The sequence below is a fragment of the Rhodamnia argentea genome, chromosome 10, assembly GCF_020921035.1.
Source record: "Rhodamnia argentea isolate NSW1041297 chromosome 10, ASM2092103v1, whole genome shotgun sequence".
NCBI lineage: Eukaryota > Viridiplantae > Streptophyta > Magnoliopsida > Myrtales > Myrtaceae > Rhodamnia > Rhodamnia argentea.
Window position 1 is genome coordinate 16,164,219 of NC_063159.1, and position 14,571 is coordinate 16,178,789.

General features: G+C 41.6%; 2 protein-coding genes across 10 annotated transcripts; both read right to left on the reverse strand.

Moving 5' to 3' along the window:
• Nucleotides 1-1,541: 1,541 nt before the first annotated feature.
• On the reverse strand, nucleotides 1,542-8,704 carry LOC115732751 (pentatricopeptide repeat-containing protein At5g15010, mitochondrial). Of its 9 annotated transcripts, XM_048271007.1 has the most exons (5): nucleotides 6,766-8,704; nucleotides 4,958-5,040; nucleotides 4,624-4,877; nucleotides 3,580-3,746; nucleotides 2,677-2,935 (listed from the first exon to the last, which is right to left on the reverse strand). In XM_048271007.1, the coding sequence occupies exon 1, from the start codon at nucleotides 8,617-8,619 to the stop codon at nucleotides 6,820-6,822; it is 1,800 nt and encodes a 599-aa protein (XP_048126964.1). In that variant the 5' UTR covers nucleotides 8,620-8,704; the 3' UTR covers nucleotides 2,677-2,935; nucleotides 3,580-3,746; nucleotides 4,624-4,877; nucleotides 4,958-5,040; nucleotides 6,766-6,819. The 9 variants fall into 9 exon arrangements, with proteins under 9 accessions (XP_048126961.1, XP_048126964.1, XP_030519307.1 ...); XM_048271004.1 differs by lacking the exons at nucleotides 3,580-3,746; nucleotides 4,624-4,877 and adding an exon at nucleotides 1,542-1,816 and having other exon boundaries at nucleotides 2,718-2,935; XM_030663447.2 differs by lacking the exon at nucleotides 4,624-4,877 and having other exon boundaries at nucleotides 3,627-3,746.
• A 493-nt stretch (nucleotides 8,705-9,197) lies between these two features.
• On the reverse strand, nucleotides 9,198-13,778 carry LOC115732771 (apyrase 2). Its single transcript, XM_030663457.2, has 9 exons — nucleotides 12,928-13,778; nucleotides 12,690-12,818; nucleotides 12,538-12,594; nucleotides 12,335-12,427; nucleotides 10,947-11,152; nucleotides 10,662-10,753; nucleotides 10,069-10,286; nucleotides 9,794-9,983; nucleotides 9,198-9,619 (listed from the first exon to the last, which is right to left on the reverse strand). Exons 1-9 carry the CDS (start codon nucleotides 13,231-13,233, stop codon nucleotides 9,504-9,506), a joined length of 1,407 nt encoding a protein of 468 aa, XP_030519317.2. The 5' UTR covers nucleotides 13,234-13,778; the 3' UTR covers nucleotides 9,198-9,503.
• Between the last annotated feature and the right edge of the window lie 793 nt (nucleotides 13,779-14,571).

The following is a 14,571-nucleotide window of genomic DNA, read 5'->3' on the forward strand; positions in this document are numbered from 1 at the left end:
TACACGAGGGCTTATTGGCCCTCGCCCAATGGCCGTCGATCCTTTGCTGGCCAAAATGAAAGGAAAAAAATAAAAAAAAAATAAAACACAAAAACAACAAAACAATAAAAAGAAAAGAGAAGAATAAAAATGAAGAAAATGCCACTTCAATGCTTACCGTGCCATGTAGGATAGCTAGCGTGCACATTAATAATTTCCGGTCTAAAATGGCCGGATGCACTCGGTTAATATCAATTTGAAAAATATTTAGGATTATCATTTCAATGCCGACCGCGTTATATAAAACGGTTGGCGTGTATGTCGGTAATTTTGTACCTAATATGGCCGGATGGACTCAAATGGTATCAATTCAAAAAAAAAAAAAAAAATTAGGGCTGTATTGGTGCAAAAGATTTATGTCCAAATCGGCACCAACGTAAAAGACGTAGAGATTTTTTTGTTTTTGATACTTTTCCCCATAGTTAACATTCATCATTTGTGTGTTAATCCCCTCCCTCCTTCATCTGCTTTTTCTCAATTCTCCACGAATAGCAAGGACAATGACTCTACGAAGGGTTGGTCAACCAATGAACCGGGTTCTCTTCTCATGCTACGTGGAAGGGGAAAGTACGTGCGTTTTCTCCTCCTCCTCCTCCTCCTCCTCCTTCGTGGCGAATGTGGAGTTCTGGTCAAATAATTAGATGTTGATATTGAAGAATCACGCCCACTACGCTCCATGCATTTCCCCAAAAAGTCTCGATGTGCGCTTGCGGGGACTTTGTCGTTCTCACATGCTTCCTTCGCGGCTCAGCCAAACTCGAAGAAAGGCATAAAACAAAAGGCGGGGTCGCTCCCATTCTCCCATTCCTTTATGTTAATTTTCCAAGCGCACGCGCGTCCATCTACCAACCAATCGATGACAATCATGGAGGCGTCTCGAACTGCGATGTCGCTGCCCCTTTTTCTTTTCAGGATAAAAAATAATAATCTTTGTGAAGTTAGGTCAGTTCTGTTCTATCCATAGTTTTTGGGGGTTAAAGTCGTACAAGAGTCCATTAAGCTAAGACCTAGATCCGCATGCAATTCCCTCCTAAAAAATAAAAAATAAAAAATAATCCCAATTCAAAAAGCACACAGCATAGAGAAAAACCCTGAAAACCATGTATTTATCGGTGGTGTGCAACCGGACTAGTTCAATCTGGAAACTGGCCTTATCCGGATGAATCAAGGCTGGTTCATAAGGGACCGATCCACCCCTAACCGTAAGTAAGTTCTTTTACTTTTTCCTAAAGCGAGAAATATTTGATGAAATTGAATACGATTTGACATATTATCCTCAAATCAAAAGAATTGTATTCAAAGATACATATTCTGTATATAATATGATGAAAAAAAAAGGAACCGGTTCGTACCTAAGTTGACCCTGGAAACTAGAATGGCCGATTCGGTTCCGGGGTCAACAAGGTTGGTCCCCCATTCCCAAAATTGAAAACCGACCCTGATCAAGTAGATTTGAATTTCAGGTTTCAGGTCTAAAGCCTACCCACTCTTGAACCAATCAGAAACAATGCAAACAATAGCTAAGGAAATTATACGCACTTGACATGCTGAAGATTATGACGGATAAAAAAGCTTAACTAACACATGGTATCTGAATAACTCTGCCTTAGCAATAGTATGCTTTGCGATTTTGGAGATATACAACTAAATATGAAATGTGTAGATAGTCGGCTTGATGGAAACAAAGACGGTACTTAACTTGGCGTCCTAAATTTAAAACGTGAGCTGCAATTGCGGACATCCTATCTGCTTCCAGATAAGTGGAATCTTTCCGAACCTTGAAAAGGAAGTAAAAAAGAAGAGGGTATTGTTACGCATTACTGTAACTGTAATGCGATTGGTTAATCTATCATTGCATTTAAACATGTAAAAACCATATGTTTTTATATTGTCAAAATAGATCTATTACAGCTGTACAAATACCTAAAGCTCCCATTGGCCCAAAAAAATAAAACAAGAGAGAATAAAGGTACCGGTTTGTTGTGGGCGGCGAAAAGGAAAAGGTAAAAGAGGAAAATGCGGCACGAAATGATGGGTTATACGGACCAAGTATACCATGTCAATCAACTCGAAGAATATTCTGCCTTAACAACTAAGTAGCAGGACACCAAAAAAAAAAAAAATCAGATCTTGCTCTGGAGCAGCATTTCAGGACATGGTACATAACTTTTCCAAAGTGGGTATATTCTTTTCAATTAGGCTTCCAATTTTTTAACGGAAGCAATCCTCGGATTTCCACGGCATGGGGGAGACTAGCAACGGATTAGTAACGCCAAACGAGGCGGTTAACCGACTGTGAAGCTCGTGGGTTCCGACAAAGAAAGATGGGAAGAGAACAGACAAAATACGGCGTGGTCAAGTGGGTGATGGAGCATCTGCTAAAGAGAACGACAACTACTTGCACATACAGGAAAAAAAAAAAAAAGGCAAAAGGAACAAAGAAAAGTTGATGATTATCCATAACTTCTCGAGACTTTGATGATTATCCAATCCTCGATAGTAGATTCTCTTTTTGTTAGGTCCCAAGAGGCTTTGATTTGCGCTGATTACCCTCGTTCTTGACGTAATCTAATATATATGCGCGTATGATTGTGCGTGTGCTTGTGCGTGTGCGTGTGCGTGTGCGTGTGCGTGCAATTAAATAAGATTAGGATAATGTCATGGCTGATGCAAAGTACCTCGGATATTCCACAGGTTGTACATGCACCCGGTAGCTTGTTGAGGTTGGGTTTCAAGAATAGAACACGTGATGGATATCCGAAAGTTCTGACTATATTATTGTGGTTGCCACGACTGAGCATAAGTCCGGGGCACTTTTCGTCTGCGGTCCAGCTTCTCAGGCATAATCAAAGGAGGAGAGAAGAACCAAGAAGAAAAACAAACTCCAATAAGCCACCTGTACATGGAAAGGTTACGTGAAGACTTAACAAAACAATTCGAGATATTTGATAAAAAAAAGGTGATGCCAATTGGTCAAAAGAAGGCTCTCCACTTAGTCGTGGGAAATTTGACTTTTTTCTCCTCTTCATTTTTTAAAGCTTTACCACATTGAACATACGCCTAAGGACCAAACAAAATGTAAAAATCACAAGAAGCACGAATTTTGTCTTCTCGATTGAACATTCGCCCCATGAAGGACCACTTTGTCATCACACTATGAACCCACTTTTCTTGCTTAAAAGGCTGAAGTTACCAAAGGAAAGGACGAAAAAAAACTGAAGCCTCTAGTCACCCCAACATGCACATCTCGGAATCTGTCCACAATTCTAAGCTTAGAGCCAAGACATGCAAGAGCAGGGCATGATGGGATTGAACTCCTAAACGCATACTGTCTTGATAGTTACAGAATCGGTGGCAGAACTTGTGTTTATCACCCACGTAGTTAGACCAGTCAAAGCATATAACAGTAGCCTAGGAATATGAGAGTTTTTTTAGTTCAAATAGCCAAAAAAGTCTCCGACTACGACATCCAGTAGTTTTCCACGTGTGGTTCACCTAATCTAGTGGCTAGTAGTTATCCAATGTCAAATGGGGAGGCACCTGCTTTCGCACTTGAGATGCACAGGGAATTGTGGTTTTGACCTAACCTTGATGTTATCTCGGGGGCTCCTAATGTATCATCCTCATCTCTTCCAGCCTTCTGATGGCAACGTGTTTTCATGATACAACAACCATCGGCAATGTATGACTGGACAGAAACTTGTCACCTTAAAGATTGAGAGAATCAAGGTCTTGGCATAATTCTTTCTGAGGACAGTAAAATCATCACGATTCTGCCACAAAACTGACTTCTTCCTGAGGGCTGATGAAGGAGCAGTTCATTCTTCACACAAGACTCGTCCAGAAATTAGAGTAATCTGTAGCAGCAATTAAACAAAAGAACTTCTCCAGCTTTATCACCTATTTGGGTGAACCATTTTCATCTGGTAAGAAGTTTAGCTAGCAAAAAATTTTCTCCCTCAAACAGAAGTCCATTGTTCAGCGCAAACAAGGAACACGATAAGTTCGATCCTAATGTTGAAAATGGTGAACTGATGGCAGTGGACTAGTCAGTAGCTCAAATCACCACCAGCAAATAGTGGTGAAATATCCGTTTGGTACGGATGGCAAAGACTAGAGGTAAAAAGTAGATTCGATACAAAAAATTGACGCTAGGAAGCGAAAACAGATTGCAATCATCTTGAAGACAACAGTGGTTTACTTATCCCAGCAAGGGGTGGGGTAGCGTAGTGGTGGCAAGTTAATTGGCCCAAAGTGGTGACGAACAGCTTCAGCAATAAGTCCGTATGCAAGACTATAGTTTGAAAATTAACTCATCCCGTTGAAATCGGAAAATTTTCTAAAATGCTAAATTCAAGCATTTCACCATTGACAAAGAAAACTTTTCTACCGACTAGCTTCATTGATTGTGCCAAGCAAGACGAAACCAGAAAAGATGCGCCATACATGCACATGCATGCACCACACCTGCACGTGTGTACATATATGTTGACAAAAGAAAAGTAAAGCCTTCTGTAATTCATTCCAAGTAACATGGACAGAACAGTCACGTCTAGGAATTTGAATGAAACTAACGGATGTTACCTCCATTAGTTCCCAGACCTGAGATCCCACAAGTTGTTTATACGATGAACGGAGATTTAGCCTTTTTAAATACTTTGATACTCAGAATTCCAAGTGATAAGATTTTAATGATTGCTTCTTCAAAGGAATGAAGGGCTCCAAGTTGATCTCCTGAAAATAACTGGTTGGTTTTATGGTCTACTTATCATGCTCCGGAAAAGAAACTGTGCATCGTTCTTGCCCAGATGGTATTTTTTCCCATTACAAACAATGGCCTAGCATTTATAAATTTAAGAGGAAAAGTATTTGAGGATTATAGATGATTATAAGAGCATATTGGATCTATCACAGTTACCTTTCGTCAATGGGCAGTTTATATAAACCACGAGAACAGGTCCCACTTCTAGAGCTTGTAATTGTTCTGGTTCTTCACTATGCCTGAAGAGGACAACAATTGCTCAGACAGCGCACTTGCTTAACAAGAAGCTGAAAAATTCTCGATGTTGTTGTCTGCAGGGAACAGACTTTTAATCATGCAGCGAGAGGGCAATGAAACATTCAAACCGTAATAACAATCACAACTGCATTAGAGAAAACTCTCACTAGATATCTGCAAGAGGTAAACCTGCACGTGTGTTAACGAGTGCCCATGACACTTGACAAGTATCATCCAAAGTTCAATGTTGTGTGCTTGAAGTGTGATGCGGAAAACTCATCTGAATTTAATGCTCACCAGACTTCTAAAATATCAGGTGGAATTATTCAGAGCTTCTACCATCCTCTAGATTCCATGTTTACATGACCATGTTAATGTGAGCCACGCACACACACCATTCAGGGTGACAGAAGGTTGGTTGGGCTCAGGTTTGCGAAAAACATGAAAAGATGCCTAATCATTTCTGAACCCCCATTAGCCATTACTAGATCACCCTGAACCGAACACTGTTCACTGAAAGAAAGGTGAACCAAAAGACCTCTTCTTTATTGGTGGTTTCAGCATTGATATACTCTTTATTCATTTAATCAAATATGTAATTTACAGTTGTGATCTAATTACAATTTTAAGCCTATCTATTTAGCTAGGCCTTGTAAGCTTAGTCTTGTTTATTCAGGTGCTCTTCAAGAACTTGAAACTGGATTTAAGAGATTTAAGAAGCAAAAGTAAACATGAGATTCACTCAAATCCTACTAAGACTCATATTTTGCTTCTAATCACTCTGCCCATCTCAGTTTTACAGCTCTGCCAACATTTGGCTCACCTTTGCCCGTTCTCGGTCTTTTCCGTGTTCAAATGTTTTCAGCAAGACCAACATAAGTAGATGGAATGCCGCAAATAAAGAATGATACATTCGCACAATACACCACCAGATCCCATTTTCATAGGATTAAATAATTACCCTTGAGTGCATCCATCAGATATAAGGCAACATCCACGCCTGACAGACCCAGCATTTTCATCCTCATAAAAATAGTCGTGACAGTAACTGTCCCTGACTTGATGACAATCACGAGAGTCTAGAAAATTATTCCCATGTTAATTTGCTATTTTTCCAAGGGTATATAAATTACACGAGTAACCAGAGATCGCATTGAGGGAAAAATATGCAGACACAACTTTTGGTTTTACTGCACCTTAATTCATTCTGAAGAACATGACCCACACTAGCTCCAAACAAGTTTTCCCTAACAAAGTTTGTGGTGAATCAAGCATGAACTTCCATGGTATCTTGACAGATATGTTGCAGACCAAATTTTGCAATGGAAATGGCAAGTCCCTTGCAGAGCATCTAAAGTTCCAATAACAGCGACTAAGGAGGAAGATGCCTCGCTGTGTCACATGGGCTTATGTAAACGCAAGGGGCCACAACACATCTAACATTTGGAATTTCTTATATCCAGTACTTGTTGCAGGGTAATTGCCAAAAGAATATGGGATTCGAGGAAAATACATTCATGAATACTTTCAATTACAGCATAAGCACCAGAAGGACTAACTTGCTTTTGTCCTTCACTTATGGTATGATTTCATCAAGGGCATGATCATGCAAAATTCAAATATGAAGGGTGCACAATCAACTGCATAAACTCTTAACGGCAAATAGTATGCCTCATAGGAGTCTTAGTATCTTCCCAAGTGTCTAAAAGATGAAGTTTGTAGACTACCTTTAGGAATGTCTGTATACGATGCATTGACAGCATGACCGAAGAAAACCTATCCTAGTGCTCCCAAAAAGAATATCCCCGCTCTCTTACAACTCTTCTCAACTCAGGTTGGCGAAGGAAATCCATTTCACAATTAAGTTTTCTGGAGGAAGCTTGATTTAAACGATTAATAGGGAGCTGATTCTCCACCGCACTAATCTGTGTTACTTGTTTCCCAGACACCCATGCTTGAAGCATCTCATCAATTTTAGGCTCGGGCAAAAACTGCTTGTCTTTCATCTCCAAATAATATCTTTGCGCTTCCTCCAACTTTCCATTCAGAAAGAGTCCATGAATCAACACACTATAAGAGCTGCGATCAGGACTCAATCCATTCTCAGTCATTGCATTCCACAGCTCAAAGACATTATCAAGTTGGCGCCATCGACAAAACTTTCTGATCAACATTATGTACGTATCATAATTTGGATGGTATCCCATCTCCTTCATTTTTGTTAAGAGCTCAAAAACTTCTTCCCCTGTCCTAAGAATACGTAAAAAGGCATTGTAAGTCCGAATGGTAGGGTGAAGCCCCCGCTGCAGCATCTCCTCAAAGACCTTTTTAGCTCCATCGACATTCCGGGCTTTACAAAGAGGCTTGATCAATGAATTGTAAGTAACCGCATTGGGTAAAATACCTTTATCATCCATCGTTCTCATAAGATTCACAGCTTCCTTCACAAGCCTACCCTTTGCAAGAGCATAAATGACCGCGTTGTAAACTTTCCTATCCGGAGCTATCTCCAATTCTTTCATCCAGTTAAAGAGCTTAAGCACCATGTTGAGGCTTCTGGATTTCGAATAGCAAGATATGAGACAAGCGTATGAGACAACATCATGCGCTATGCCTCTCTTGCTCATCTCTTTCCAAATTCTCTCCCCCTGCCGAGGACTAACGATCACATTACACCAGCCATTGAGGATTATATTCAAGCTCTTCGTATTGAGAGGGAACACGCTCCTATTACAGAAGAGCAAGTGCTCCGCATCTTGCACGTTCTTATACCGACAAAGCGCAGAGAGGAGACCCTGAAACCCCTCAATCCCAACATCAAAATTATATCGTCTGTGCGCGTAGAAGGTATTGATGGCCTTACCAACGTCGTGCACTGCACAGTATCGTCTGATCATGATCAGCAGAGTCCGAGGGGTAAGGAGGCATGGATGATCCTTGCCTCCTCTCATTTCATCGATCAATGCCCAGGCAGTGTCGAACTTCTTCATCTTCGCCAAAATAGAGATCATGGAGTGATATTCACGAACCGAATGGGAGTAATTCCGTTGATTCCCAGCCCACAGGAAGAAGGTGAACGCCGATTCCCAGTCATTTCGGACCTGCGAAAGAACCTCCACCACCAATTCCGACGACGCGGTAACTCCACACTTAGCAAGTCTAGATGTCATTTCTACACGATGGGACGCCGTCTCGCGTAGTACGTCCACAATGGATTTCGCATCGCGAGCAAGAGCCTCGTTCATCACCTTCCGCTCCCGGAAATCATCCTCGCAATCCGAGACTCCGTCGTCCTCGTCTTCTTCTCCGTCGCAGTAGCTGCCGTCATGATTATCGCGAGCAGCAAAAGGTCCGGCAGCCACCAAATGCGGATCCGGAGACGCGTAATCGGAGTAAGCACGAGAAGGAGACACAGCCTCGGAGACAGAGACCGGGGGACTCGCGTGGTTGGAATCGCCGAGAGCGGACGACGCAGAGTCGAACACGGGCGAGAGAAGAGCGTGCTTCGACGGACCGATTCGAGCGGAACTGCAATGGCGGCGAAGCAGAACGAAGGCGCCTAGCGACCCGAATCTTCTCATTCTGACTCGAAGTAAGGGAGCCTCGCATGCATGGCAAGTGTTTGAGATAAGTACCGAGCAAAACCTTGACTGCCTCGTCAACGGACAATAATAGGGCTAAGCGGGTAAAATGGTGCGAGCGCTTACTGAGTCGGATTGGGCCTCGCACCAAAAGAAGCGAACAGCTTCCATGGCAGCGATGCCAGTGGCTGAGGAGACAATTTTTGCTGCATGGCCATGGCTTCGTTATTATTATTTTTTTTCCCCTTTTTCGATAGAACTCATGTTCAATCAAGAAAGAGCACATTGGTGTGTTATCGTAATCGGTAGGAGAGAAACAAGCACAGCATCTCGGGTATTACGGTTGAGGATCGGGCAGAGTTGAGTGAATGCTTTTCATCCTCGGATGCAACTTAATCGATAAAGCCTGTCGTTATCGCATGGAGTTATCGCAGTTATCAGACTTTCAATTTCCTCAAATGGCAGCAATGGATTCCGTGTGTGATTTATAGATCTGACGGACACGGCCCTTCATGTCTCATCCATTTTCTGGACACCAACCAAACAAGTAAACGGGATGAAATGCCAAAGGAGGGGAGTTTAAAACCACAGAGCACTTGTATTACAATCTCATACGTTCACATGCAAAGTAAAAGAATATGACCGGGGTCAAAATCATCTCAAAAGGCAGGCATCAAAAGAATATTGGAACTGAGATAATTACATGGCAATAATAAATCAATGCTCTTCCCTCATTATTCCGAATATACCGACCGCAAAATTAGAATTCAGTAATGACCTGATGTCATCTTTTAACAATCAACTACTTTTTCCTTCAGCCTCCTCTGAGAATCACAGAACCAAGTGCCTCTTTGAATGCCAAGCTAATTTGAGATAATCTGCAGTTATCTTAACGCCGATACAGCCTCTATGGCACTGCCTAATGGCCACGCTGCTTCAACGAAGGCATTGCGATATTTGACCTTCTTCACAAGAGTAATCTTTTGCCAGGGATCAATAGCTGTAAAAAGGAAGCATGAGAAACAAGTGCTGGACGAATTAGAATACCACACAAATATCGAAGTTGCTCAATCACTGCTATTTACAAAGAAAAAGACAAATCAGCAGCACCCTTTAGACATAGAGCAAAAGCCAGGAATTAACACACAAGAAACGGACTGGAATGCATACTTACCAAATCCATCTACAAGCAATGTATACTGGTACACGAGATCCATGCACAAATAAGGCAGATTACTGTCTTCTACATGAGGATATATAGATTTTGCATCTTCCAGTTTAGTTTGGCAAGCTCGTTTAGCTGCCTCCTCAAACTCCGCAGCACTGACCTTGGCAACAGGTTTGTTGGGGTTCACAAAGCCAGCCTACATCGATAAGATAATCTGCATGGATTATGCTTCATATATATTTTGAGAAGCCTTCAACAACAAAAATTCGAGATATAACTACCTCAGCAGCCCTGTCGAAGAAAAATGAAGCAACGAATAGATTCTTCTGTCCATCCCCTCCTCCACCATTCCAAACACCACCGAATGTGCACTTCATGTGTGTACATGTTGATTCATTAACTTTGAGAGCTTTCAAAGCAATCCTTCTGCACTCATTCATGCTTGAACCCGATGGAGAAGCTGATACTTTGTAGTTCACACCACCATACTGGTAAGACCCTAAACAGCCAGGGCAGATAATGCACAATTAGCTATCCAATGGAAGTTTCAAGGAAATGGGTTATGACAAGGATCAACTAGAGAAAGCAAAATTTGCTCTTGCTTCCCACATTTGCACATCAGAAATGCTTTTTTTTTCTTTCTACAGGCTTGGAAAATGCTTCGAAGTGCTTTGAGTGGTCATGCTATTGCTAAAGCCACGTCACTAGGAGTCTAAACTGCCACCATCACATCTGGCACTCGAGAACCATGCTTAGTACCAGTGAAGCTCACAACTCAAAAAAAAAAAAATGTTTAAACCAGTAAGAGAATCCATTGTATAAAAATAAATGGACCTAAGTCTAAAGGACTTGAAAAAGTGAGCAGTATACATACCCTCGTAACCTTCCAAGATGCAAGGGTTGCCTGAGTCGCCAGAAACCTTCAAAATCTCCGCTCGAGCTGCTAGTAGACCATAGTGCAAGTAACTGTACAGTCATACACAAATGCAATAAGAAACAGTAGTCCATAGCTCTGCTGAAAGCACCATATACACAATGATAGGTATGTATTCACTCATGAATACCATAAAGAAGAAGATGCCTTAGGACTAACGGCAATCTGGCCAAAAATTATCTTATAAAAAACCGAAAGAACAATTCTTCAGACTGAGAAAGAGACCTATGAACGTAGAGGTAGTATTTTCTTCCTTTAAGATACATTTCTTTCACATATGCATCCTCTCCACTTGAGACCCTGGGTGCCTTTGCAGCATCCTCTTCCGATATAGCATATGCCATCTGAACTGAGCCCCCTCCAAGATCAACTACTCCAACTGTATTTGAATATTGCTTTCCCAAATATCCTAACAGATAGTTTATTGTCACCTGAGAAACGTCAAGTAAGTTATTTGACTTACTTGATCCTAGCAGAGGGCAAAATTACCAGTAGACTGTAAGCAATTGCCGTGGCAGTTAAGGAATACCATCATACTTTAAATTTAGGTCTCAGAACTTGCATCTCATTGCTGATGAACTATAGACACCTATTATGTGAATTTATGTCCTAGCATAACATTCTCTTTCTTCTTCCCTCCTATATCTTTCACCTTTATTCTTCAAAAATTAAACTTACTGTCTCATAAATGAATAAAACTGTGCAAAAACAGAAACATTATAAAATTTTTTTAGTTCAAACAACAATTAAAGTACATAGCCTACACTTAACTGCTGCTCAATTACAGAAGTCCATCCAATCTTGAAGTAAAGGCAAAATAACCTACATATATATTATTTTTAAACAGAATTACTCAAATTTATGGCGATAAATTTAGTAGTACAACATTCAACAAACAAAGGTCATCATTTCCTTAGTAGGTCATTGCTAATGACTGAGTCCAAATGCTTTCCATGAGCTTGAGAAGGCCAGGGCAACTTTAAAAAGGCACGTTCAGTAGTTGAAGGTGACTCACCAAAGCCTTGGCCAACCTATTGGCAGAGGCCCTAGGTAACAAAACAACTTCATGAATGACAAACAGACATCCACCGCTAATTACATAATGCCAAATGACATAGCCACCATTAGAAGCCAATGCATGATGTAGGTAGGCACCCACATTATCAGTAGTAGATGGAAGTAGAAATAAACAATGTCAACTCCACAGGAATAAATGCAAATATATCTTTCAAAGCACCAAAAGAGCAAATTACAGAGTAAAGCACGATCCACTTAATAATCAGTTCAAGATAGAGAAAGAGACCACATTGCAATGATGAAGTTTAGGAAACACTTGAATCACCCTTTCATTTTCCATCAGACACTCAGATAGTGAGCAATGCTTGTATTATTGTGCCATTTAACACAAGTTGCTGATAGAACAACCAAAGGCAGTGAACGACAAAACTTTTTATTGCTTCCCAAGCCACCAGAGGGTGATGCATCCAACATTAAACCACACCATCAGTCTAAACTATAGATCACATCTGGCACTCAAGAACCAATTATAGCATCAGTTCCCAAACTAAACCCCAACTTTATACATGCATAGGAAAAAGGTAAAGCAAACATACCCACTGATAAGCACCTTCTTGTGTTCCATCCAAAACACTAACCCACCCTGGCTCAGATTTAAGGCTGCTTCTATCTTTCAAAAGCTCCCGAACCTAAAGGGATGTCCACATGTCCAAAATACAGCAACATGGAAACACAAATTAGTTTTCCAATTCAAACGCAAGAAACTTCATTTAATGGTGCAACAAAAGAAAGCAATTACCGCATCTAGAATCCTATCAGGTGCATCGCCTTCCAATGCCCTCAAGCCAGCAGTTGCCTAGTGAAACATCAGAGCCAAATGCAGAAGATGAGTAAACAAATGTCAAATACCGGGACAAGAACTCCATTCCAGCGTTTGCATCAATAACTTACCCCGACTTTAACCGGAGTCTTGCTGCGGAGCTCTTTAGGAACAACACTTTCTGCTTTATCAAGAAGAGAAAGCAACGAGTCCGCAGCCTGTCTGGGATTTTTTGCATACGCACTTAAACCCTGCTTAATCTACACATACAAATCAAACAATTGTCATACGTAAACATCCAATTGAACCAGCATTAACCACAATCACCCGACATTGCATAAAATAAAAAACAAATGAAGGAAAGGAAACCTGAATAAAGAGCTCGAGTTCCTTCCCCATGGGAACGAGATCCAAGTACTGATCGAAACAAAACACATGCACGCGACTCCCGGAGCTACCCGCGTCAAAAATAACCGCATAAGACCTGGACTTCGAATTCGGAACCGCCTTGCGGTGCGAGAGCGCGAACTCCTCAATCGCCTCGGAAGGAGATCCAGAAGGCATCAGAAAGAGCACAAAGCCAATGAGCAAAAGAGGCACGGAGATCACCAATATGACGCCCCGGTACTTCTGGATCTTGTCCTCGTGGAACCGCCCCGGGGGCCGCTTCATCATCTTGTCGAGCTCGTGCTGGTGGTGGAGCTGCTGGTCCGACGGCGGGGAGTTAGGGTTGAGGACGGCGGCGGCGTCGAAGAGCTCGGCGGAGGAAGGGGATCTGTACCGGATCTGGCCGTTCCCGGCAGCGGCGGTGGCGGGAGCCTTCAGGGACTGCGCTTCCTGGATCGGCTCCAGCTCTCCCTCCTCTGCACACGGTCGCTAACCGCGTGTCTACGTGGTACTGCAACCCAGCGCAGCGCGTGCAGGGAGAGGCCTGGGATCGCGGAATCCCCCTCCGCGGTTCCAAATGCCGGCGAATGAATCGGGTGAAGAGGATCGACGAAACCGGTATCGATCGAACGGGCGAGAGAAGCAGCAGAGGCGCAACAACAATGCCGATTCAGATGGACGGAGACCGATCAGAGCATCAGCGATAGAGAGTTCTTGCCCCCGTGTGTGTGTGTGTGTGTGTGTGTGAGGTTCTGAAGAAGAGCTCGCGCGATCTCCGTCCTTCCGAATCTAGAGAGAGAGAGATAGAGAGAGAAGAAGAGAGGGCGATTAGACAGACCGAGCAAGCGCGTCGCGCCTGTAACTGCAATAAGCGGATCTCAGAAGGTAAACATGCGGGAAAAAAATTTGGCAATTTCTTTTTTTTTTCCATATTTTTAATAAAATGGGATTTTTATTATGAGTTTTTTTTTTCCTTACAATTTTTTTTTTTGGGTGTCAAATTTTCCTTACAAGTTAGTCTGTAATGTGTTCCGCGGAGCATCGAATATGCGAAGTTCCAGTTAGAGTAAAGTTCAGTTGAAGTAGCTTTAAATAGAAGTAGCTTTAAATCGATCTATACTCACATTTTCAATACTCAAACAATAATTAGAAACTATTAAAAAGGCAAATTCAATCGATATGAATTGATCGAATTTCCGTAAGAGTTGTGGATTGAACTCGTAATTACATCTGTCAAAATGAGTCATTTGCCTATTTCATAACACATATTTGATCGGCTGAATTATTATATGAGTTTGTCACATAAATTATATTTAATAAATAAATTTAAATAATAAAATCTAAAATAATATGGATGTTAAATGGATATAAATTATTTTATAAATTAAATCAAATATAAAAGTATTTTAATAATATATATGGAGTCATGTATGATTCACCATATTTATATTATTAAATAGATCAATCTGTGTCGTGTACTCCATGCGCGTTTGAGCTGGTCGACCGACCTTTCACTTTTACTCGTTCAAATGCTGGAAAGATGACCTCCGATGTCAACAGCATAAACATTCGTGACTTCCATGGCAAGAGGAAATCGCAACGCCCCAGAACCCCGCAAACAGATAT